Raw genomic sequence first — 25,295 nt, forward strand, 5'->3', positions numbered from 1 at the left:
GCTTTTGGCTTGATGGCACAGCTCCTTACCTGCTAGGCCACCAAAGCTCCTTGCAGGCCAGTGGGAAGATTAGAGGAGACTGTGTGAAGGTGTGGTGACCGGAGAGTGAACATCGGCTCCCTCTCTGCTCCTCACCCAACCCTGTTCCCACTGAGCAAAGTTTCAGAGTCGAAAAGCAAGAATCATCTCAGTGCTGTTGATTCAGTTCTGACTCCTGCAGATCTGCAGGAGGGAGCAGAACTGCTCGTTGGTTTTCTAAGGCTGTATGTCTTCACAGAGGTGGACTGCCCCATCTTTCCCTCTCAGAGCCACTGAGCCACCTGCCTTTTGGTTGTTGTTAGGTGCCAGCAAGTCGAGTACGATTCACAGCGACCCTATAAACAGAAGATCTGAACCCAGTCCTGTCCTGCGCCATCCTCACACTTACTGAGACACAGGCGTCCATTGCGGCAGTCACTGTGTCAATCCACCTGGTTGAGGGTCTTCCTCTCCTTCGCTGATCATCCACCTTTCCCAATATCTTGTCCTCCAAGGAATACCACCTCCTAGCAACATGTCTAAATCTGTGAGGCAAAGCCTCATCATTCTTGCCTCCGGCTACACTCTCTCCAAGACATATCCGTTCATTCTCTTGGCCGTCCATGGGATGTTCAGTGCTCTTCTCCAACACCAGCTCAAAGGCGTCAATTCTTTTCCTGTCATCCTTATTCATTGTCAAACTCTCAGATGCATAGCACGTAATCAGAAAGACCATGGCTTGAATCAGACGCACCTAGTCCTCAAACTGACATCATTACTCCTCAGTAATTTGGAGAGGTCCCAAACTGCAGATTTTCCCAGTGCATTGCATCTCCTTATTTACTGTTTGGTTAGCAGCTGAATTAATTCTTTTTTAAATTTTATTTTATATTGGTTTGCTCACAAAGTTCATATCCATTGTGTTTCACACTATCCTTCATTCACATTGTATTTCATACAATCAGATTCATTCTATGTTATAGAAATAATCAACATTGAACAGTGCCCACCATTGCCCTGTCTTTCCAGATCCCCGCCGGATCTTCCCCATTTCCTTTATCTACCCCTCCCTCCATCAGTTTGTGTGACCCTATGATTTCCCCCTGCCCATCCTCACTCCTCTGCTCCTACTCTCCCCACTTGGATCTTCATACCTGTTTTACTAGTTATAGCAGCTGAATTAATTCTTGAAGGTATAGGAAACCTTGACAGCATGGAGAATGGCTGGTGGTTTTCCTGGAGAAAAGGTCTCTTACTAGTGTTGGGAAGTCTCTCATGAGGACTAGGGTAGAAATGGGCTCATCACTGGTGCCTCTCAGGGAGGAAGAGCAGGACCCACCTGCTTTGCAGACAGTCTGCATGAGACTTGGGGGAGCTCAGCAGTCCCTCCCCTGCTTGTGCTGGGAGAACCCCCACCAGGAAAGTATTGAGGTGATTCCCACACCTGGAGTCAGGGCAGGGAGCACGGGGAGTGGCCCAGGGATGCCACCAACCCTTAGACCCTGACTCCCATCTCTTGGGACTTCAGGGCCAGCAGAGGTATAGGGAGCCCTCTGGCCCAGTCACCTTCTGACCCATGAGAGCTTCATTACCTGTCCTCCTGGATGCCCTGGTGGCACAACAGTTAAGCATTTAGCTGCTAACTGAAAGGTTGGCAGTTGAATCCACTCCATGGTTTCACAGGAGGAAAAAACCTGACAGCGTCCTTCCAAAAAGGCTCCACACCCCCAAACCAAGCCCATTGCTGTCCAGTTAGCTCTAATGACCAGTGACACCGCAGGACAGAGGAGAGCCACCCCACAGAGTCTCCAAGGCTGGAAACCTTCAAGGCAGGAGTCAGCCACATCTTCCTGTTACAGAGGCTGGGGGTTGAGACCTGTGACCCTTTGATAAGCATTTAACCATGAGGGTCCAGCTCTCCATAAAGATTACAGCCTAGAAGACCTAAAAGGGGACAGGTCTGCTTTGTCACATGGGGTCTCTGTGAGTTGAAAGTGACCTGGTCGTACCCAGCAACGAGTTTCACCAGCCCCCTGACGTGAAGAAACTGAAGCCCCGGGAGGGGGTGGCCCAGCCAGGGACAGCGCCAGCACACAGCTCAGGGACTCAAATGTTCTCATTTTCTCCAGGGCACCTCTTGTGAGCTGCACTCTTGGGATAAAGCCCAAAGGTCTGTAGATGCCTGTGTCCCTCCTGGCTGAGAACACAGCCCTGCCCCACCCAGCAAGGCCCCCGAGTCCCTGCTGCGGTGGCCTCAGGATAAAACCAAGGTGGTGACACGACTCTTCCATTTGGCCCACTGCCCAGTGCTCGCACTACTCTCTGGGTGTGACCACACCGCCACCACCTCCTCCTTCCCCAGCGGGCTGCAGAGCGAGGCGGTGGCATTAGCTGCATGAATTATGGACCGTGGCGTGGGGAAGTGGGTGATGACCGTGGAGCGTTGCTGATCTCGGAGCCAGCCTGGGGCCACACCCTCGGCCCAGGCATTAGTGCAAAACACACCTCTGACCGCAGGCATTTAAGAGCAAAAGAGGCCAAAAAAGCTTTTAAGCACCAGGCCTCCAGGTACTGCCAACAGCCTTCCAGCATCACCCGGCTGGCTTCTGCAGCTCCTTCAGGTGTGCCTGGGAAGATGACCTCACATGCAGAGTTCTTCACCTGCAGACCAGGTGGTGCTGGGAGAGGCACCCCTGAGGTAGATGCCCATGTTCTCAGTCAACCCTGGGGCACCTTCAAGGCTTCTGTAGGAGAGGAGGGCCCTTACGGGTGCTGGAGTGTGTGCACCCTCCACTCAGAATCTTCACACTCACGATCTGCCCTCCTCTCTGTACCATGCTATGGACCAGGCAGTGGCATTTCCAAAGGGCCACTTAGCTAATACATGGTGAACTGATAGCTGAAACTAGCTCCAACTCCAATGCCTTTACCTACTAACCAGAAGGTTGGGAGTTCGAGTCTACCCAGAGGCACCTCAGAAGAAAGGCCTGGTAATCTCTTTCCAAAAACTCAACTGATAACAGTGGGGCCTCCAGGAGTCAAGTCAGTTTGCTGGAGGCACAGTTGCTGAACCTGAGAGGACAAAGTTGTAAATGGAGCCAGGGGTCCCCTTCTGTTAGTCTCAAGCCTTGCCAGTTATCACTTAGCCTCAGCCTGCCCTTCAGGCTGCCCCAGCCACACAGGGCCTGCTGTCCGCCTCGCGCATTTGGGAAGGTCCTCCTGTCCCTCCCACCTCCCCTGGTGAGTGAGTCCTGCAGGTCACACCCGGCCACAGTGGAGCTTTCTGTGACTCCTCACCACCTCAGGAGCAGAGCCCTTCCCAACATGGGCCACATGCTTCTCACCTCCCCTCTGCTCCGTTCCCTTGGCCTCAGTCTCCTTCCTGTTCCTGCCATGTCATTTTCTTCATCTCTGGGCAGCCTTTGGCCTTCTCAGCTGTTTACTCCCCAGGAACTGTCTACCAAGCACCTGCCTCAGGTCGGGAACTGGAAGGTGCTGCAGCTGGTGATGTACTCGTGGCTCCATCGGCTGCACATGCTTGAGGCACCAGCCAGCCCCAAGGCTCGCGGGGGCCTCTGCAGATGTGGCACTCGAGGCTCCTGAAAATGGGGCACCCAGGGCACCCACGGTTACAGAGAGGTGAACACTCAGAGTTTCAGCTGCTCCGGTGACCCTGGGACTTCCGCGGCTTCAGACACTGAGTGGCGCTGATAAGCAGGTTGAAAGGCCTGAGGAGCCACTTTGCTCACCTCAGAGATGGGGCGCGGAGGATGGAGAAGGAAGGGGCCTGTGTGTGTCTTGCTTCTTCAGAACCACTGGCCCTGACACCCAGTCAACTTCACCCCCTGACTGAATAAAGCATACATGGTCCCAATACTTTACAAAATTTCATGTCATTGTTCCCATTTTGAAAAATGTGGGGAGCATTTATCTAGCATTTCCAGTCCATGCCTGGGCCCACCTACTGTGCGCTAGTCATTTCTAATTCATGGTGACCCTCTATCAGGTTTCTGAAATCTTGTCAGGAAAAGGCTGTTCATCTTTCTCCCGAGAAGCAAATGGGAGGGATTTGAACCTCAGACCTTTCACTTAGCTGGCCACCATGTGATGGACTTGACTATCTAGACATCACACGTCTGCTCATGGAGAATTCTGAAGCAGTCCTGTCCACAGGCAGGGCCACTGTGGGTCAGGTGCCACCTCTTGTGAACCTGGGAGGATGAAGCATGAACCACAGTGCCCTGTGGTTGTTTGGATGCTCTGACGAACAGTCCCACTGACCAGTCTCTTTCCCCGCCTCCACAGACGCCACGGTGAGGGACGACATGAACAGCTACATCAGTCAGTACTACAACGGGCCCAGCAGTGGTAAGTGTGGACTGTCTAGGGGCTCTTCTGTATGGACCGGAACCTCTGTCACAGCCACACGCGGCCTCAGACAACCCCTAAAATCAAGACTAGTGACAGCGTGGTTCGCTTCAGAGATCAAGGCCTGCCCAGTCCTGATGGACTTAAGGGCAGGCAGAGAGCAGGTCAGACTTGGCTCCTGGCAAACTCTCAAGCCAGAGCCGAGGGGCTGGGGCTGGGCTGTGTTGGCCGGGGGGCTCTCTGACCACTGGTCGAGAATGCATATGGACCCCCAAAGTGGAAATGTTGTGGAGCCTGGAACTCTTAAATGAACTCAGCATCTCCACACCTGAGCAGCTTTCAGGGTTAAAGCAATGGGGCGGGTGAGCAGGGAGGCGTGAAAGAACACCACGTAATTAGGCTTGAGAAGCAGCAGGCCTTGGGCATGCTCATGCTTGATTCACTTCAAGTCTTGTGCTTGAAAAGGCCTCAAGGAAGCCTAGTGAGTTTTAAGTTACAGGGACAATTGAGTTTTAAAGTTACACCATCCTTTAGTGTCTTTTCCCTGCCCATAGCTGACAGATCTTTCAGTTCAAGTTTCACAGCCCTTAAATACTTGTGTATGTCACTCTAAGGCTAGTTCTAGTGGCCTAGTAGGAGTTGTGCTGCTAACCCAAAGGCATGAAGTTCGAATCCACCAGCTTCTCCACAGGGGATAAATAGGCAGTCTCCTCACATGTTATTTATTGCTTCTAAAAACCTGCTGGAGGGTCAGGTATGGGTCAGTTCTGATGTGACAACACATAGCAGCAGCCAAGCTAAACTATTAAGTCCTGAAGTATTTCTAATGCACTTGAATTGTTTCCTTCTGCAATTTAGCCACTAAAGGCCTCCTCGCTCCTCCCTTTCCTCTCTAAAGCCTCATCCAGTCAGCTGGTTCCAAAGACCACTCTCCCTATCTCAGGCCTCTCCCTCTGTTCTCTCCCTGATCATGTTGTTAGGTACCATCAAATTAATTCCAACTCATAACTACCCCATGCATTACGGAATAGAACTGCCCCTTCTCACTTTCTCTGCTGTAATTTTTGTAGAAGCAGAGCAGCAGGTATTTCCTGCAGAGCCCCTGGTGGGATTAAACCACTAACCTTTTAGTTAACAGCCAAGCATTTCACCACCACTTGTGCTACCAGGGCCCTTCTTAAGTTAAAGACCTTCCGAGTTGCCCTCTGACCTCCCACTGCAGTGTAGCCTACAGAGATGGATCAGTCTTTGAAGACACAAACTCTATGTTAGTCCTCTACAATGTCTCCATTTAAAATGCTGAATGGCAGGTGAGCTCTGATGGCCTAGTGGCAAGAAACTGCACTGCAATCCCAGAGGGGCACGGTTCGAATCCACCAGATACTCTGCTGGAGATGCTCTGCTGGAGAAGGGGGGACAATCGCCTCCTGTACCTGTCAGATCTGATTTGACGGCACACACACACACACACACACACACACACACACACACACACACACGCTGACTGGCTCCCTCAGACTGAGATGTCCAAATTCCTTGTCCTGCTACACCATCCTTTCTTGGTGAGTTAGGATGGGTGAGGGGATGTTGCAGCAGCAAATAGTCCCTAGACCTCAGCAGTTTAAATAAAGCAGCAAAGGCTCCCATGTCGTCCTCCTCACCTGGCACCCAGTGGACAGAGCAGCCACCATCTAGTCTAGGACGTCACTGCCGCCAGAACCAAGTGCCAACAGCTCTTACAGCTTCCACTGGGAAGTGCCGCGGGTCACTTCTTCCCATGCATTACTGGCCAAAGCAAATCACACATCCACCCTTGACTTCAACAGATTAGGGAACATAATCCTCTTTCAGAGTCAAGTGACAAATACTGAGGAACTAGAGCAGTCCACACTAAAGCAGACAAGGAAGACGTGGGGACCTTCTTCCAAAAGTAAAAAGTAAGCCCATGAAAACAGTACAGGTCACAACAGAACATTGCCCTATGTGGTGCTGGAAAACGAGGCTCCTAGGGTGGAAGGAAAAACACAGTAGCTTCAACAGACCAGTGGTGGTGAGGATGGCACCAGTGGTTGTGAAGACGGTGCAGGACCAGGCAGTATTTTGCTGTGTTGTACATGAGGTCGCCATGAGGCAGTTATAGCAACTAACAAGGCTAGCTTGGTCCACAAAGGCATGTCTGTTGCCCACCTCCCCTGCTCCCAGGGGAGCTCAGAGCGACCTCCCCAGGGATGAGGCCTGGAGGAGGCTGGCGTGTGACTGGCGTCCCCTTGCTCTCCTGCAGACAGTGGGGTCCCAGAGCCAGCTGTGTGCGTGGTCACCACGGCCGCCATCGACGTCCACCAGCCCAACGTCTCCTCCGACCTCTTCTCGGCTGACGCACCCCTGAAGCTCGGCAGCAACGGCGCCTGCACCAGCGCCATCTCCGAGAGCGTGTCCCACTCCACCCGCAGCTCGGTCACCCGGGCCCAGAGCGACAGCAGCCAGACTCTGGGCTCATCCACGGACTGCAGCACCGCCCGCGAGGAGCCATCCTCTGAGCCCGGCCCTTCTCCAATGCCACCACCGCCACCTCCCCAGCCCCAGCCAGAGCCGACAGAGGCCACGGCCCAGGACCTGCTGTCCTCCCTGTCGGAGGACCCCTGCCCGTCCCAGAGGGCCTTGGACCCAGCCCCCCTGGCCCAGCCCAGCCCAGCGGGCTTGGCGCAGACCAGCCCCGAGCTGGAGCACAGGGTAAGTCTGTTCAACCAGAAGAACCAGGAGGGCTTCACCGTCTTTCAGATCAAGCCCGTCATCCACTTCCAGCCCACGGCGCCCAAGCTGGAGGAGAAGTTCAGATCTTTGGAATCCAAAGAGCAAAAGTTGCACAGGGTCCCTGAGGCCTAGAGCCTCCAGGCGGGCTGGGTGGGAGGAAGGGAGACAGCCATCTCCATGCTCTCCAGGGGCCACCTCGCCTCCCTCAGGTGCTGCCTGTCTCTGGAGGTGACACCAGGCCAGGTGGCCGCCCCCTCAGACCTCAAGGCCCAGGACTGGCGCCTCCTCTCGCCCTGCTCAGGGGAGGGCGGTGCTCGTGGCTGGGGTTTTTTAACTGTTTTTACTGAAACCAGCCCGTGGCCCCAGCTTCAGCAGGGTGGAGCGTGGGACCCAGCTCAGTCTCTTCCGTTGCCTTCATTCCTGACGCCCCGCCCGGCCCCTTGGGGTCGGGAACAGCACTGTGAACAGGGGCTGCCCAGCCCCCCGCCCAGACACAATCAGAGAGACCACCATCCGAGCCTCTCCTGTTCGTCCTCATCCTCATCCTCTCATCTCAGCATGAGCGTTTCCGAGTATTTTCAAGACACATCTAGTTTTCATCTTTACAGGACATAGAGGGATGGGGGCTGGGCGGGGCAGGAGGACGAGGGGAGGGGGGACAGCCATTTTCCAACCTTGGCTTTACTAATAAAAACCAGCTGCACTGAGATACTCCCAGCAGGTGCGGTTTTTCTTTGATTGCCAGGGCCCAGGTGGAAGTACCTGTCGAGGGTCTTGGGGTGGGGCTGGTGGCAGCCCACCCAGGGAGAGGCCACCCCTCTCTGGAAGCCCTGAAACAATGCTGTAAGGGGGTCCCTGGGGGCCATGGAAGCTCTCACACTCCTCGCTGGGTGACCCTGGAACAGTCTCTTCTGATCTGGGCTCTCCTCACCAAGATGGAATTTCCTCACACACAGTCAGCTCCCATGTCCTGGGGCTCCATCCGAGCCTGTTGTCTGAGGTGACATCAGTGTATAAGGCAGCGGTGGCTGACATGGGAGGGGGACATGAAAAGAGGGGCATCATGCAAAGAGGGGCACCTGGAGACACAGCGACTGTCCTGGCTGGGCCTACACTTGCTCCAGCAGAGAGCAGGGGTGAGGCCGCAGTCAGCCAGCAGGCGGCTCCAGCCACAGCACCCTGATCCCCACGGCTGTCCACAGGGCCTGGTGTCTGAGGACAGATGGCAAGAAAGTGTTGGCTTAGCCCGGGAGCTGAGCTGGGTCTGGAGGGCAGCTGGGTGGGGTGAGGATGGAGCCTGAGCACTCCTGGGGGTCCACGGCCCTGGGAAATGGCCCTTTTTGCTCACCCACTATTGCAGAGAGCCCACTCTAGGGTCGTGGGTGCTAGACTATCCCACACGGGGGAAGTCTGGTGGAGCCTCCATCTTCGGCGACAATATCAGTCATGGTGGCCACGGGTGCCCTTGTGACAGAGTGGGCATTATTGTTCCTGTTTGACCAGAAAGATGACAGAGACCTAGGATGATGACATACCTGCCCCGGGGCAGACAGCCAGGCTGCAGTGTCAGGCCACAGGCCCAGGTCTGTCTGCCTTGAGAGGCCCTGCCGGCGAGTCAGTGAGCTGCCAGAGTCACACCAAGTGCTGTCAGGAGAGCGGGAGGTCTGATGCTGGACCCCAGAGGGGCAGGTGTCCAGCGGAGCCGTAAGCCTGAGTGACTGGCCAGGCCAGCTCGCATTGCAAGCCTCAGCACCCGTCCTAAAGGGGCGACTCTCACTCGGCCATCTTGTGACACAGCAAACACCCTGACACAGCAAACTGGCCGTGAGGACAGCAGGCAGCTGGCCAGCCCCGAGGAGAGCCAGGCCCAATGCAGTCATGGCCCCGAGTCCACCCCGGGCTGGGCAGCAGCACAGTGGAGCCCCTCCAGCCAGGTGCTCACTTCAGATCAAGCTGCACACATGGCCCGGCTTCGCAGTCCCCTCCCTGTACTTAGCAAACCAAACCACGTCAGTGGCCATTGAGCTGATTCTGACTCAGGCCACCCCTTGTACATGGGAACAGACCACCCTCTTGAGGATGCCTTCTTCAAAGGAGAGGACCAGACAGACCGGCCAGCAGGACCCTGTGACCCACCCAGCACCTGTGGAGCGTGGCTTGAGGGGATCCCCAAGCAGGCAAACCCAGGTCCAAATGATATTTCAGGGCTGGAGAGACATACTCAATTTCCTGTTCCTGACACCCTAGCCTTGTCCCTGCTAGTGTTGCTGTGCATATGAGACCAAACCAATCTACTGCCATCAGATCAGTTGTGACATACAGTTCCCTGACTTGGTCAACCCAAAGGTACCTGGTTTGACTCCAACACCTGATCCATGGGAAAATGATGGGCAATCTCCTCCCATGTGGTTTACTGCCTATGAAAACCCGCTGGAAGGTCAGCCATGGGTTAATTCTGACTTGACAGCAATGAAGGGGATTTAAAGTTTGTGTAGGATAGGACAGAACTGCCTTCAAGGCTGAAGTCATTACTGAGGCTGACCACCACGACTTTCCACTCGGGGGCTTGAACTGCTGATCATTCATTTCGCAGCAGAGCACTTTAAACACCACACTATCAGCACTTCATGCCTGTAAGCTGAGTCAAAACCTGGGCACCCATACTCAGCCCAGTCCTATTTCTCATTTGTTATGGGGCTTCAAGCAAATCCGTAGACCTGCTTCTCTTCCTTGGCCAACAGAAAAGGCAACATGGTGCCTGCCCCTCATGCTCCTGCCCGGGCCAGTGGGATAGCTAATGATATAACAGGAAAGCCCACAAAGCCTGTTCCTAGGGAGATGCAAAGAGGAGGCATCTTCATTAAGGTAGATGCTGGGTGATGCTTCACTGCCAGCCACATTCAGCACTGCTGGGGAAGGCTGCCTGGGAGAGCTGGGACCGCTGGCTCTCGCTTGCTCTGTGTGTGTGTGTGTGTGTGTGTGTGTGTGTGTGTGTGTGTGTGTGTTGTTGGGGGGCAGTGGAACATGCGGTTGATAAGAAGCTGTGTGCACCGCTCCACCCTCCCCATTCCATTCCTCAAAACTGGCCCAGGAACTGCTCCTTTCTTGAGGTCATCCTCCCTTACACACCCCTCTACCCACTCCACCCTCTACTGTCTAATTCACCATCTCCCTGCAGGACAGAGCACAGCTGCCCCTAGAAGTAGCTGGGGGGATACATCTTTACAGGAACTCCGTGCCTCACTTGACTTCTGGAGAACAACTCAGGACTTTGAACCACCAGCCTTCAGTTAGGGGCCCTTAGGCACCAGGGTCGCTATGAGTCGCAGGCGACTAGACGGCACATAACAACAACAACAACAGGCACCATTGAGTCGACTACAACTCAGAGCGGCCCTATCTGAACAGATGTGAAGCTTGCGTGCCCCTGTGCCGTCCTCACCACCTTGAATAGCCGATTGGCACAGTGCCCGTGTTGTTCCGTCTTCTTGAGTGTCTTCCTCTCTTTCTCTGACCCTCCCTCTTTCCCAGCATGAAGTCATTTTCCAAGGACTGACCTCTCCTGACTATGCCCAAAGTATATCAGATAGAGTTTAACTGTCCTTGCCTCTAGGGAGCTACCTGCTTGCCTTCCTCCAAGACAGACTTGTTCTTTTTTTGGGGGCAGCCCATGGGATAGTCAGTACTGCTCTTCAATACCAAGATTCAATAGCATCTATTATTCTTCTGTCCTCCTTACCCACTGTCCAGTTTTCATAAGCATAGTGCTAAAGAACAAGTCTGAAGACTAAGGTGGGCCTTTTCTAAGTAAGGGTCTTTTCAGTTACATCCAGTGCATGTTAAAACTTCGACAGTGAATAGGGATGACGGAGGAAGAATGGATAGCTTCAGGAAGTAGCCCAACATCTAACTCCCTGGACCACCATGACTCCTCACCCACTAGCTCCCTGGTAAACAGTGTCTTGGGAACATCCTGAGTAGGTAAACTACCATTGTTCCCTCTGGAGGAGATTCTCTAACCAGTTGCTGTAGAATTGACGCCTAACTCTTGATGATCCTGTTTGCGTCAGATTGAGCTATGTGTGATCTGTAAGGTCTTTAAGGGCTGTTTTGGGAACTAAAGCACCAGACCTTTTTCCCAAGGCATTGCTGAGTGGCCTCGAACCCTCACTCTTTCTGTTAACAGCCAAGCACATTAGTGAATACTACCACCCAGGGACTCCCTACCCCTCCTAGTACTGATGTGAACTGTACGTGACCTGAGCTACCTGACCCTTCCTTGCTAGGTACCATCAAGTCAATGCTGCCACGTAGTGACAACGAAACACTGCGCCACCTGCCACTGAGCGTCTCAGCCACTCTGCCAAACCCACATACCTGTTCTGGATTTTTTTTTCCTTCTTTCAACGTCAGTACTGAAAAGTTTGGTACTGTCTCCTGGCGAATAGCTAATTTAATTATCCAAAGAAAGTGATGGAACATTTGCTGCTTAAATTTATTGCAAGTTACCAAAGACACAGTGCTGGCACGGTTTTGCATGGGGCCCAGGCGGCAGCCCAGGGCACAGGCAGCCTATCCATCCTGAAACCAGCAAATGAGATGGACTACCGGAGAACAGGCAGGACATTAAACACCATGATGAATGGGGCAGAACTCTTCAGTGTCTGAGATTTACAGACACCTTTCACCAGGCCCTGCAGGAGCCTCCCAGCATCGATTAGGCCTCCTAGTGAGTGAGCTGGGCTTCCCTCAGGCTCCACTGCATAGAAAGGAGCATGGGACCCCGTGTTAGCTCTGCTGAAGGCTGCCAGAGATGTCCCACATGCAGGCCACACCCAGATCCCAGTACGGAGACTCTGCGGAGACTCTAGCCTCCTTGAGCATAGAATGGTTCCGAATGGAGGATGTCAGCCTAGGAGAGGGTTCAGGGGTTGAGGTCCAAACCCCCTACTTCCAAGAGGAGGAGGAGCTGTGTTAGTCACATTCCAGGATGCTCTGGGCCTTTTCCACACGCAGTCCTCTGCTTGGGACACACTTCGTCTGGTGGATTTTTGTCTCTGGCACTCAGCTCTGCTGTCATCTTGCTCGCTTCACTTGGTCCGTCCCAGCCAGGCTGGGCTCAGCAGAAGGGCCCAGGGTATGGGAAAGAGCTGGACAGATTTTTGCCTTACGACAACACTTACCAGTGGTGTGTCGCTGGACACACGCTTTAAGCTCTTTAAAAGAAGGTTTTCTCATCCATATAGATAATCCTACACCATGTAGGAATATGGATATAAACGAGATCATGCATGCATAGGATTCTGCACAAAGGTGGGTGCTGAGAGTCATTCAGAGTGTTTATGTCTCTGTCTCTGCCTGCCTGCCCTATTTCCTGACACTGTACTCAGGTCAAAACAGCTATCTTCTATATGCCAGGTCCTCCTAAGACCTAGTGGCCTAACAAGGCTGGCTTGGGGCAGGGTTCAGAGCTATCGTGCACAGGGGTTACTGAGTCGCAGTCGACTTGACAGCACTTAACACTATATAATAGGGGCATGTTGCTTGGTGAAGCTAGTCCATGGAGAAGGTCATCGTGCTTGGAAAGGGGGAAGATCAACAAAGAGGAAGACCCTCAGTGATGTGGATTGACCCGGCAACTGCAGCAGTGACCACAAATGGCACAGGATCGGACACAGCTCAGATCTGTTGTTCACAGGATCGCTATCAATCATGCTTGGCTCGATTCTACCTAACAACAACAGCTAGACTTCAGGTTAAAGTTTAAGGTGGTTGTTGTTTCGTTGTTATGTGCCGTCGAGTCATTTGAAAAATAAGCTTGCTTATTCCCTATTTTACAGACGATGGGAATGAAGTGGTGCTTCTGTGAAGCTACGACACACTAGGGAACCCAAGTGTCCTGGTGGCAGTCCATGTCTCCAAGCAGCAGATTAACAAGTCCCCCATTCAGGCCCCATACCGGGAAGAGGGCCGGATAAACAGGCCACACCCAGGCAGGCACAGCTTTCCCAGGACCTTATTAAGGGGCAGCTTGCTTCCCAGGAACTCCCAACTTCCATCAATGCTCTCTGTTTCCAATGGCAAGTTTGCTATTTTCAAGCAATGGAAGCTGGAGGCTCCCGGGGGTGGAGTAGGGGAAGTGAAAGTTAAACTCTCCAGATCTGAGTTCCATCTCGGGCTCCACAGCTCAGAGACTGCCAATGGCATTCTTTTCTCATATTCTTAACCAGAAAGGAGGGGCAGTGATACCTACTTCAGTGGCTGTGGTATTTGAGAAGAGGACATGTAGTGTCTGGAACCTGCCCCAACTCAAGGCAATTCCATGCACAATAGGCTCAGACTGTTGTGGGGTTTTTAATGCAGATTACCAGGTCTTTCTCCCTGGTCTTAGTCTGGGAGCTCCACTGAAGCCTCTTCAGTATCGTAGCAACAGGCCTGCCTCCACTGACAGGTGCCCTGGACGGGAATTTTCTATGGAAAAAGAATTCTACTACGGGACACACTTGCCACATTCTAAGTTCTCAGTGAGTAATAGTATAAAAAAATTCTATTTCTACCATTTACTTTGCTGTAAATAGCCTCATTTCCTAAGAGCCTGATTTCTTCCATGTTTCCTACCTTCTACCCCCAGGGAACATGTAGACAAATGTTTATATGAGTTAACATGTATACAAATGTTTTACAAACCAAAGATTATCAACAATTCTTTATCATCTGATCTCTCCACAAAGAAAAACAAACAAAAACCCCAGGGCTGAAGGAAATTGTGTCAATTATTTCTCCCAATAGGGTGTGTGTGTGTGTGTGTGTGTGTGTTTAAACAAGGTTATCACTCAAGCCTCCTTCAGTGCAGCAACAGCTAACCATACCCACCTGTTATGGTCAATAGTCATCTCCGGGTTCCCCAGCCTCGGAAGCCCACTTTTAAGTAGACTGAAACAAAAACCCTCATGAGAGACAGCATGAAATACAGCCAAGCTGAGTATCCCTTTCAGAAAGAAAGCACTTACTATGGGGGCTGCAAGCTCCCAGCCGGACCCAGACACACCCAGGCCCCGCGGCAGCCCGGCTCCCTCGCTATCCAGGGAGGAAAAACCCTGCTCTCTGCCAGCCTCATCCACAGCCCTGGATGCATTTCCATAGTCCCCAGGCGCCCATTCCACAGCCTAAGAGCTTTCAGCCAAACGCACCGGGGTAGGGTGGGGGGCATTAAGCCAGAAGATTCCAACAACAGCCTCCTAATCACTTCTGTCTTTCCCTCCCACCTGTTAGGTTACACTGATGCTGTTGTTGTTGTTATGTGCCATTGAGTCACTTGCAACTCATAGTGATCCTATGTACAATAGCCTTAAACCCTGCTCTATTCCTGTGCCAACCTTACTGTCTCTGACACACCTACCCTCATTATCCCAGTCACTGAATTGATCCATCTCATCGAGGGTCTACCTCTCTTTCACTTCCCTCCACTTCCCAAGCATGATGTCCCTCTCCGAGGACTGGTGTCTCCATGTCCAAAAATGCCCAGACAACATGGCCCAACATGCCCAAAGTATGTCAGATTAAGCCTCAGAAACCTTCCCTCCAAGAGGTAGCCTGGTTTCACCCTCTCCAGGACAAGCCTGTTTTTATTTGTTCTGACAGTCTAAGGTATATTCAACACTCTTCTCCAGAACCACAGCTCAAAGGCATCAATTCTCTACCATCCCTAGTCATTGTCCAGCTCTCTGATGCATAGCAAGTAATTGAGAAGACTATGGCCTAGATTAGGAGCACCTTAGTTTCCAGACTGACATCATTGCTCTTCAGTACTCTGGAGAGGACACTGACAGTAGACTTTCCCAATGCAATTAATCTTTTGATTTCCTTAATGCTGGTGCCAAGAGTGTGGATTGCGGAGCCAAGCAAACTGAAGATAACAATCTTAATCTCTTCACCATCTATCATGATGCTGCCAATCGGCCCAGTGGTGACAATCATTGTTTTCTTGATGTTGAGCTTCAATCTGTATTGAAGGCTGCAGTCCTTGACCTTCTGCAGCAAGTGCATCAGGTCCTCCTCAGTATCAACAAGCAGGGTTGTGTTATCTGCATAACACAGGTTGTTGATGTTCCTTAAAAGTCCTCTGTGCAAAAACTAAAGTGATCATTGGCTCCTCATTCTTACAACATGCTTAGATGGCAAAGCCCTAGCCGCCTTTGCAGAACAACCAATACAACAGCGTGTTTAACTCATACAGACAAAGAAGAGTTGAACAATCAGGAGAGAGAATTCCACAAAGTCACTGCTCCCAATGTTCATAAAAACAACAAAAGGCACTGGTGCTTCTGCTGTTCATGGTGAGGATGGTGCACATTTCACATCTGTCTTTCACAGTGTTGCTATGAGTCATAGTCAACTAAGAACACTTAACAGCATAGTCTACTAACAGCACCAATGACGACTACAAGCCGTCCCTACCCCAGGGATAGCAGCCGCCAAAGGTTTGTTGTTATGTGCCATTGAGTGGGAACCACTCATAGCCGACACTCCCACAGGCTTTCAGAGGTTATAAATCACATCGCACAGAAGATTGCCCATCATTTTGCCCTCAGAGCATTCGGTGGATTTGAATCACCTGCTTTTGGATTACCCTTTATCCATTAGGCCATCAGAGCTCCCTACCAAAGGTTTAGGGGAAACTCAAGGCTGAGGAAAGTCTATAGATAATTTTTTTTTTCTAAAAATCAAGAAAAGACTTCTGTGACCTTTCTCAGCGTCATCTGGTCTAGCTCCTCCTGAAAGGGCAGCGTTTCTCGGAGGCAAAGCTTGAGGTGCACTGACCTACGGGAAAGAGGCTGAACTCCTCAGCTGGTTAGCGTCACACTCTGGCCTCTTTCCACCGTCTGCCCCAAGCAGTCATGTGATTGCTAATCAGTTTCTACAAATGAAAAGCCTCTATCTCAATGAATCAGACTAGACTCCATAGCATTTAACAACATGCCCTGAGCGGAGTACTTGGTGGTGTCGAGTTAAGACTCTTGACTGCTGACCAGAAGTTTAGAAGTTAAATGTGATATGTATGAAAAATCGCCGTGGAAATACCCTTGGAGTACTCTGACCCTCACGGGGTCACATGAGTCACAGTGAACCTGAAGGCAGTATTTTTAGCCCCTGGATAAATAACTACAAGGGTCCACAGAGGCATCCTTCTCTCTGAGCTACTCAGTACACGCTGCCTGCTTTTATAATCACTTGTGTCTCATCTCAGTTTCAAAATCCTTGAGAGCAGGGGTTGCCCATCAACTGCTTTTATTACCAGAACTTTTTTCCTTTGTCAATATCACAAGGTACTTCAGGGAGCTGGCTGGACCAGACTTCTGGTGTTTGTGCTGGTCCCACAGGGCACAGCTGGTAAACTAGAGGCCCCTAGAGGGATGCAGCGACAGGACTGCTGAGGGCCTGTGGCCACAGGAGGAGCCGGACTGTCCCCACTTGGCTGTGTCTGCACAGGCCTTCTCCATTCACATTTCTGTCCTCGCAGGAACTCTGTTCTGTCAAAGGGTAACCAGCCACCAGATCCCTAAGGGGTTCTTGAGGTTGACAAGTGACCCCAGGAAATTGGGCCGACAAGCAGAACACACACTTGTTCTAAGAATGCTACTATTAACACTTTGCCTCCACGCTGCTCTCAAAACTACTACCCTGGGTCCCGAGGCCAGACACAGGGGCAGAGTCATTGAGAACAGCTTGGCTTCCAACAAGATATACAGACACAAGGGGTTAAATCAGATTGCACTTTCCAGCAGAGAAGATCACGTCAACAATTTACCCTCACTTTATGCAACTTCCTTCTGAAGGTAGACTTTATAAAGGGATGCTCAGAGAGAGGATTTTAAGTTCATAAAATCCTTTTGGAGAAACAAGCCTAGAAAACCTTCTTTCCTTTACAATCGATCCCACTGAGAACAAAACACTTGGTGCCCTTGACCTGAGGTTCCTGGGCAGCTGCCTCCCCGTTCTCGGAACTGAGGTGATCACACCCTCAAGCCACAGCCCTGGCACCAGAATGCTTGGGTCCAAATCCTGGCCCTCATTTATAAACCGTCTGAACTGGGGCAACTTATGCGACCTCTTTGCCCTTCAGCGTCCTCACCTTTAAAAGCTCGACTCAAACTCATTGCTGTGGAGCCACAACAGCCTCAGAGCTGACCCTCCAGCAGGTTTTCGGAGGCTGTAAACCACATGTGAGGAGCAGTTGTTGGATTCAAACCACGCAACAGAGGCTGCTTACCAACCCAGGTAAGCGACTTCTGGATTAGCAGTGCCACTCCCTGTGGACTACACCTTATAAAATGGAGAGAACAGGTGTGGACAACCAACTGAACAAAGAAATCTTAAGGGCAAGGATGGTGAAAATCTGTCTCACATACTTTGTGTGTGCATGTTGTCTTTGAAAAAAAGATACCATGCTGGGAAAGACACAGGGTCAGTAAAGACAGGAAGCCCCGTGAGGAGGTGGACTGGCATAGAGATTGTTAACAATGGACTCGGGCATGGCAGAGAGTGTGAGGGTGGCACAGGACAGGACGAGGTCCCTGTTTGTTGTTCACAGGGTAGCTATGAGTCAAAGGCACCTAACAGCAATAGCCCCTGACTAACAGGGCAGGAATCCCTGGGAAGAATAACTGTTTTAAGTGCCCAGCTAGTAACTGAAAGGTTGATGACTTGAACCCACGCAGGTGCCTCAGGTAGCTTTGTCATCTACTTATGAAAGGTCATGGTCACTGAAAATGTCATGCACAGTTCTACTCTGAAACACAAGTCACCTTGAATTAGAATCAACACAACAGGTGGTGCCTTTTGTTTTGTTTACCTTACAGAGCACAGTAAAGACTGAAGGTAATGAATATTTAGTCAAGTGTTAGACTAGAAGGGCCTGGTACAAGGAGCTGTATTTATTGCCGTTATTAAATGGCTATGATAGTAACCGCTGGAGAAATAAGGGACTATGTTCCTTGGCCACTGGATGTCCTCAGGGTTTAGTGGCAGCCTTCCAGGTTCATAGTCGTCCAAGTAAATGTTAAGTGAACAGCTTTTGGGGCTGGGGCAGGGCAGCCCTGACTGGAGGGAGCAGAAAGAAGGTCCAATTAGTTCCATCCCGAAGGCAGGGAACAGGAATGAGCTGGGGTGCCCTCCTGAGGCAGCACACCCTCTACCAGCAGCACCCCTGCAGCTGCCACATTTGCCCCTTATTGCCCCAATTACAGTGTCCAAGAGATGAGAGGCAGACAGAAAAGGCCTTGAGCAAGGTGAGACCCTCTTCGAAGAGCCGCAAAAGACAGCAAGTAAGTTTCACAAGAGTGATTCTAGGCTGGTGGTTTTGGGCGATTCGCTTTACCTCCTTCACTTCATTCCTGTGCCTCAGTGTCCCCGTCTGTACAAGAGGAGGGACCAGATGATTTCTCAAGTCTGACACTCTAGGATTCTAACAGTGTGTTAAAATGACCCTACTTGCAAAGGGGCATCATTTTACTGCTCTCCTTCCACCTCATTAAAAACAAACTGAAGTGCTAGAGACACTTAACTTCTAAAAGTGATTGTGACATAAATCAAAAAAGGTTCACTCACTCAGCAGATGCAGAGGAAGGGCTGCAGGCTGACCACACAAGGGTCCCCTCTGCTGCTGTCCCTCATGTACTACTACTGGTCACTTCCCACTTCTGTCATGTCCCCTTGTCCTGGTCACTACTCCAGTTCTGCACATCTGCTGCTCTTCATTCTACCTTCTGATTCCTGGACTTTCTATGACCCCACACACTGTCCATCCCTCGCTCAAGGACTGGCCAAAGCCCTAGCAGCCTCTGGTCTTGGGCTTGCACATCAGCCTGCTGTCTTCGTGATACCTGGACCGTGACCGTGAGCAACAACAGCCGAGTGTGTGCCTGAGGTAACCACAGCGTGCACTGACACGCACACCCAGCCGCCTTTCCAAGGAAGCCCAAAGGGAGCTGAAAACTAGATCAGGAGGGCCAGAGGGTTCACTTGAAACATTTGTAACAGCATTTGCAAAGAGGCCACACTGTCTCAAAGCATGCTCTCCCCTTCTTAACAGATACAAATTCTTAAACTGACAAAACCTTAAAATTGAATAGAAAGTTAATTTTCACTTAAGCCAACTAAATAAATTGAGCAGGTTCAGGCTTAAGTCAGGTCTGCTTCTGTCACAGTAGCTAAGGCTCTCTGAAGACTGGACTGTGTTTAGAAGAAAATTCAAGCTATGTGGTCAGATTTTTAACTCTGAATTGCTGATCTAGTTCCATTCTTTACTGAGACAGGAATTTCCACAATGAGATGAGCAGATTATAGACTAGTGGGAACATTTAACTTTATAATCTCTCCTAAACCAGTGAACTCTCTATCAACTAGATAGCAAAAGAGGGAACATTTTTATTCCAATTCTTCAGTTTTTCTCTCTTTAAGAAGATTGGCATATTTCTAGTTATTGTTTTAAAATTCTGGAAAGGCTTTATTATATATTTTATTACAGAATTAGAAAATGTCAAAAATATAATTGCTTGGTGCCAAAAAAAGAATTAGAAATGGATAACAGTCCCATAAAAGGCATTCTGTATCGCTTAGATTTTTTTTCTTAATTTATGAAATTAGCTCTCCAAGCTTTCCAACAAGTGTTACAATTTTCTTGAATATCTGATTTCAGCTGAACACTCTGACATCATTTTCCTTCTGAAGACATGATCATTATTCATTTCTTTTTCAATAGCTCAGTCATTTCAGGAACAACCTGCAAATTAAAAAAAAAAAAGCAATTAAACAACATGATGATGGTCATAATTCTAACAAGTACACAGGGGCCAAAGCACAATGCAAATCACTGCTGAAGCAGTGTCCCTCTCCTCCGCCCAGGAACCCTCGCTCTCCTGCTGTCTCCTCTCACCACGGAAAACACTCTGAGGAAGACACCATCTGACGGAGGGCTGGCAGGGCCAGGAGAACTTCCCACCGCCAACCAGGATTTCTGACGCAACCACAAACTTTAGGAAGGCAGCAGAAAAAACCAGAAATGTCTAATTGTTCTTGTTTGTGTTGAGAGCAGCATGTATTTTTTTAAATCTTTGTGTATTCTCCAGCATTTTTTTCTTTCCTTCAAAGTTCAGATCAATGTCCCTAACTTGACTCCTGCCAACTTCCTCTACATTTGTTCTCTCACTAATCACTCATTTATTTCACAAACATTAGGGATGCTCTCTCAGGATGTGACTATCATTTGGCACATGAAAATGAGTGACATGCTGAATGTTCAGAATCATCACCCTTTAATAACATCAAGGTCTTTGGTGCTAATACTGCAGCTGTCAGAGGACACAGTAAAACCAACCAAAAACCAAACTCCAAAAAAATACTGGGAGGGGAAAAACGGCTGAGTCGGCTCCAGTTTTTAAAAGGACTAGTTACTATCAGAGCAGTTTATTGGCTGTTCCTGGACACTTCCAGTCCAGGCTGTCTGTGCCTGCCTAGGCCACAGAGGGAAGCTGTGCACGGACGCAGGGAGGTGCCACCCAGGGTCCCTCTGACAACCAGCCAGGCCACTTGTATAAAAGATCAGTTACCTAGTCTTTCAAGGGGCTGTCGGCTGCCTGAGCTCACAGGTCCCAGCTGAACTCACCACTGATGAATACAGCCTCTCAATTATTTAAGAGAGCTACATTTCCATTAGGTGGAAATAATGTGTTCGTACAAAATTTATTAAGGAAATTGTTGACATGTTGTTTCTTGCGAATGTCACTTTGTCTCCAGCTTATTAAAAGGCCCATGTTTACCATGGAGCCAGCAGGCATTAGCTCAGGGGCAGCAGTAAGTGCTGGCACCACTCCCCAGCTTTCCTCAGTGGAGAGGCCATGAGCTCACGCAGTCACCGAGATGACAAGCTCAAAGAACCTCACACCGGGCTACGCGGCTCGGGGAAAAAATAGGCAAGAGTCCAACCTCCTTCCCCAGGAAACCAAACATTGAGTTTAGAATATACAATTAAAAATACGTATTTGCTATTGTTGCTGAGAATCTACACAGCAAAACAAATACCAATTCAACCATTTCTACACGACATTGATTACATTCTTCCAGTTCAAACATTCAAGGCAGACATTTCCCCCTTCAATTAATTAAATAATCTACTGTTTGGTTTTAAGAATATTTTAAAGGATATATAGGAGAAGAATAGCGTTAAATGCTACAAATTCTAAAGTTCTAAGGAAGGGGAATTTATGGACATTATGCTGAGTGAAGTAAGACAGTCACACAATAACAAATACTTTATAGGGTCACAGTTACAATAAGTTAGAGAAAAGTTCATATACATCGAGAATCATTTTAGAATGATCTCCTCCTGTGCAATTAACTGCCTCTGAAAAGGAACTAATTTATAGGCATTAAACAGTAAGATGTGTCGAATGAATGGATGATAAAATGTTGTGTGTACTATATTTGATTATGGAACAAAATGTGCATGAACAATCCAATATGCTTTGTAAATTTTCACTCAAATATCTGAGAAAACAATAAGAACAATAATGAACACTATCAAGAAAGTGAAATGACAGCCCACAAAATAATTTAAAGATCACATACCTGGATAAAGAACTTGTATCCAGAATATATAAAGAACTCTCAGAGTTTAACAATAAAAAAACATCTCAGTTGAGATGTGGCCTAATGACTTGAATTGACATTTCTCCAAAGATTATGTAAGTGGCCAATAAACATATGAAAAGATGTTCAACTTCATTAACTACTAGGGAAATACAAATTAAAGCCACAATAAGATATCATTTCACATCCACTAGTATGGTTATGAGGGAGCTCTGGTGGCCTAGTGGCAAAAAGCTGTGCTGCAATCCCGAAGGCATGCAGTTCAAGGCCACCAGCTGCTCTGTGGGAAAAGAAAGGAAAATCTCCTCCTGTGCAATTAACTGCCTCTGAAAACCCGCCAGAGGATCTGCTATGGGTCAGTTCTGATTCTACGGCAAACAACAACAGTATAGCTATGATCAGAGTCAGGCAATCCTAAACACTGGAAAGCATGTGGATAAAGTGGTGCACTCTCATATTCTGATTATGGGAATATAATTTGGTGCAGTCACTTTGGAAAGCAATCTGGCAGTTTGATTTCTAATCCAAAAGAAATGAAAATATGCAAATTTACATAAGACGTTGTATGTGAATTTTCACAGCAGCATTTTTTCACAATAGCCGAAGGTGAAAATAACCCAATCCCTATCAACTGACAGATAAGTAAAATATGGCTTATTCACACAATAACAAGAAATGAAGTACTGATAACAGGAAAAAATACAAACCTTGAAAAGTGAAATAAGACAGCTACAGCAAATCATATGTTCTATGATTCTATTTATATGTACTTAGAGAATAGATAAATTTATAGACTGAGAGTAGATCATGGTTTGCCAGGGTCTCAGAGAAGGTAGGTATGAGGAGGGACTGCTAATGAGTACAATTTTTCTGTCTTTTGCTGTGAAAATATTCTAGAATGAGGTGATGATGGTTGTACAACTCGTCTTTTAAAAATAGCAAATTGTACATTTGAAAAGTGAATGATGATGATGTAGTGCCGTCAAGTCACGTGAGACTCATAGCGACCCTACTATGTACAACAGCCCTAAACTCTGATCTGTCCTGTGCCAATCTCACTGTCTCCGACATACCCATCTTGATTACCCCAGTCACCAAATCAATCCACCTCCTAGAGGGCCTTCCCCTCCTGCGCCTGCCTTCCACCCTCCCAAGCATGATGTCCTTCTCCAAGGACTGGTCTCTCCTTACAACCAAAGTATGTCAGATGAAGCCTCAGAATCTTTGTCTCCAGGAGCAGCCCAACTTAACCCTCTCAAGGATGAATCTGTTTGTTTTCTTGGCAGTCCATGGTACCCTCAATACTCTTCTCCAACACCACAGCTCAAAGGCATCAATTCTTCTATCCTCCTTAGTCACTGTCCAACTCTCTGATGCATAACAAGTGATTACAAAGACCATGGCCTGTATCAGACATACCTTAGTCTCCAGAGAGACACCATTGCTCTTGAGTACTTTAGAGAGGTCCCTAACAGCAGACTTTCCCATCACAATACATCTTTTAATTTTCTGGCTGCTGGTGCCAAGAGTGTTGACTGTGGAGCCAAGCAGACTAAAGCTGTGAACAATCTCAATCTTTTCACCATCCATCCTAATGCTGCCAATTGGTCCAGTGGTGAGAATCTTTGTCTTCTTGACATTGAGCCTCAATCCATATTGAAGACTGTAGTCCTTGACCCTCAGCAGCAAGCGCTTCAGGTCCTCCTCAGTTTCAGTGAGTAGGGTTGTGTCATCTGCATAATGCAGATTGTTGATAGATCTTCCACCAATCCTGATGCCGCATTTCTCCTCATAGAGCCCAGCCTCCCAGATGATCTGTTCTGCATACAGATTGAAAAGGTATGGAGTACAGGAAACATCCCTGGCCTACGCCCTTCCCAATTCTGAACCATGCAGTGTTTCCTTGCTCTGCTCTGACAACTGCCTCTTGGTCCAAGTATAGGTATGATATGTAAATTATACCTTAGTAAAGATGTCATATTAAGGGAAGGGGTTGAAAAATACAAGTAGAGCTCTGTTGTTCTAACTCCAGTTACCAGTTATTGAGTCCTACTATGAGACTGACACAGTGACTATGGCAATGGGACAGGTGTTAGGGAGAGTGAGGCTAGCTCAGGATAGGGCAAGGTTTAGAGCCATGGTTCACAGGTATGAGTTGTAGTCAAGTTGATGGCACAGAACAGCAACAACCTATCCTTGGAAGGTACAGATAGGCAGGCAAATATTCGTCATGAATTGTACTGCTGTTGTTGTTATGTGCTACTGAGTTGGAATCCCCTCATAGCTGACAGTGGCTATAAAGTGTACAGGTGGAGACTGCCCATATTTCTCCTACATAGTAGCTGGTGGATTCAAACCACATGCTTTTAGGTTGGCACTGCAACTCTTGACCCACCAGGTCACCAGAGCTCCCTATGAACTGTACTAGGTACAGTATAATCACATTTACAACCATGTAAAGCAAATGTGTAATATATGCATTAGTTATGAGGAAGGTGGCATTTAAAGGGATTAAATAATAAAGATAAGTATATAGCTAAGAGAGGTTTTTTAGTTAAAGCTCTTATTCACTACTTTTGTTACATAAAGAAAAAGAAAAGAAAACAAAGACATGTCCTGGCTAACTTATGATTACTAAAAGGCAAAGTAGAATAATAAATGTTAAAGAACAGAATGCCTATGCATTTCTACTCCAGACATGATTCAATTTGGAGAGTAAAATATCCCCTAGAAAATGATTCTATGTTATATAAAGACAAATTGCATTGGGAAAATCTACTCTCAGTGACTAATTCAGAATGCTGAAGAGCAACAATGTCAGTCTAGATACTAAGGGGTGCATGATCTAAGCCACAGTCTTTGCAATTACTTGCTATGCATCAGAAGAAATCTGGACAATGACTAAAGAGGAGAATTGATGCAGGTTCATCCTGAAAAGGGTAAAACCAGGCTGCTCTTTGGAGGCAAGAATTCTGAAGCTCTGACTGACATATTTTGGGCATGGTACAAGGAGGGACCAAGAGGGACATCATGCTTGAAAGGGTCTAGGGACAGCACAAGAGAAGACCCTGGATAAGATGAATTGGCTCAGTGATTGGTGGTAGGTGTGTCAGAGACAATGAAGTTGGCTCAAGATAGAGCAGGGTTCAGAGCTGTTGTGCACAGGGTCATTATGAGTTGCAAGCGACTTGACAGCACATAACAATAATAGTCTATATCTATTTTAATGTGTGGTACAGTTTAAAAATTTACAATTTTTAAACAAAATACTTAGTGTTTAAAAAATACTTTTATGGATATCTATTATTTGATTTCTATTTTCTTTACAGTCTTAATCCAAAATAGATGTTAATGAACTCTTTTTTTTAAAAAAAAGAACTCTTATTTATCACAAATATTTTGAAAATGAAAACTTTGAAAATGGCTTTTCTATCCATTGTGTTAGTCCCTGCTGGTGGCATGGTCTCCAGCTCCCTCAACTGCAGGCACATGGTCTTGCAAATCATCAACAG

At 48.7% G+C, this 25,295-nt stretch overlaps 2 protein-coding genes across 2 annotated transcripts in view; one reads left to right on the plus strand and one right to left on the minus strand.

Moving 5' to 3' along the window:
* The window catches only part of LOC102844077 (chromosome unknown open reading frame, human C15orf27), a 98,514-nt gene extending 91,215 nt beyond the window's left edge, over nt 1–7,299 (plus strand). The window contains exons 9-10 of the mRNA XM_006888272.1: nt 4,324–4,386; nt 6,668–7,299. Coding sequence (XP_006888334.1) covers nt 4,324–4,386; nt 6,668–7,269 — 665 coding nt within the window. The 3' untranslated portion in view covers nt 7,270–7,299. The remainder of the gene's footprint in view (nt 1–4,323; nt 4,387–6,667) is intronic.
* Nucleotides 7,300–19,617: 12,318 nt separating this feature from the next.
* Nucleotides 19,618–25,295, minus strand: part of ETFA (electron-transfer-flavoprotein, alpha polypeptide) — a 101,593-nt gene continuing 95,915 nt past the window's right edge. The window contains exon 12 of the mRNA XM_006888273.1: nt 19,618–19,918. Within this exon, the coding sequence (XP_006888335.1) occupies nt 19,880–19,918 (39 nt within the window). The 3' untranslated portion in view covers nt 19,618–19,879. The remainder of the gene's footprint in view (nt 19,919–25,295) is intronic.

The sequence above is a fragment of the Elephantulus edwardii genome, unplaced genomic scaffold (assembly GCF_000299155.1).
Source record: "Elephantulus edwardii isolate Elephantulus edwardi_28Jun2011 unplaced genomic scaffold, EleEdw1.0 scaffold00066, whole genome shotgun sequence".
NCBI lineage: Eukaryota > Metazoa > Chordata > Mammalia > Macroscelidea > Macroscelididae > Elephantulus > Elephantulus edwardii.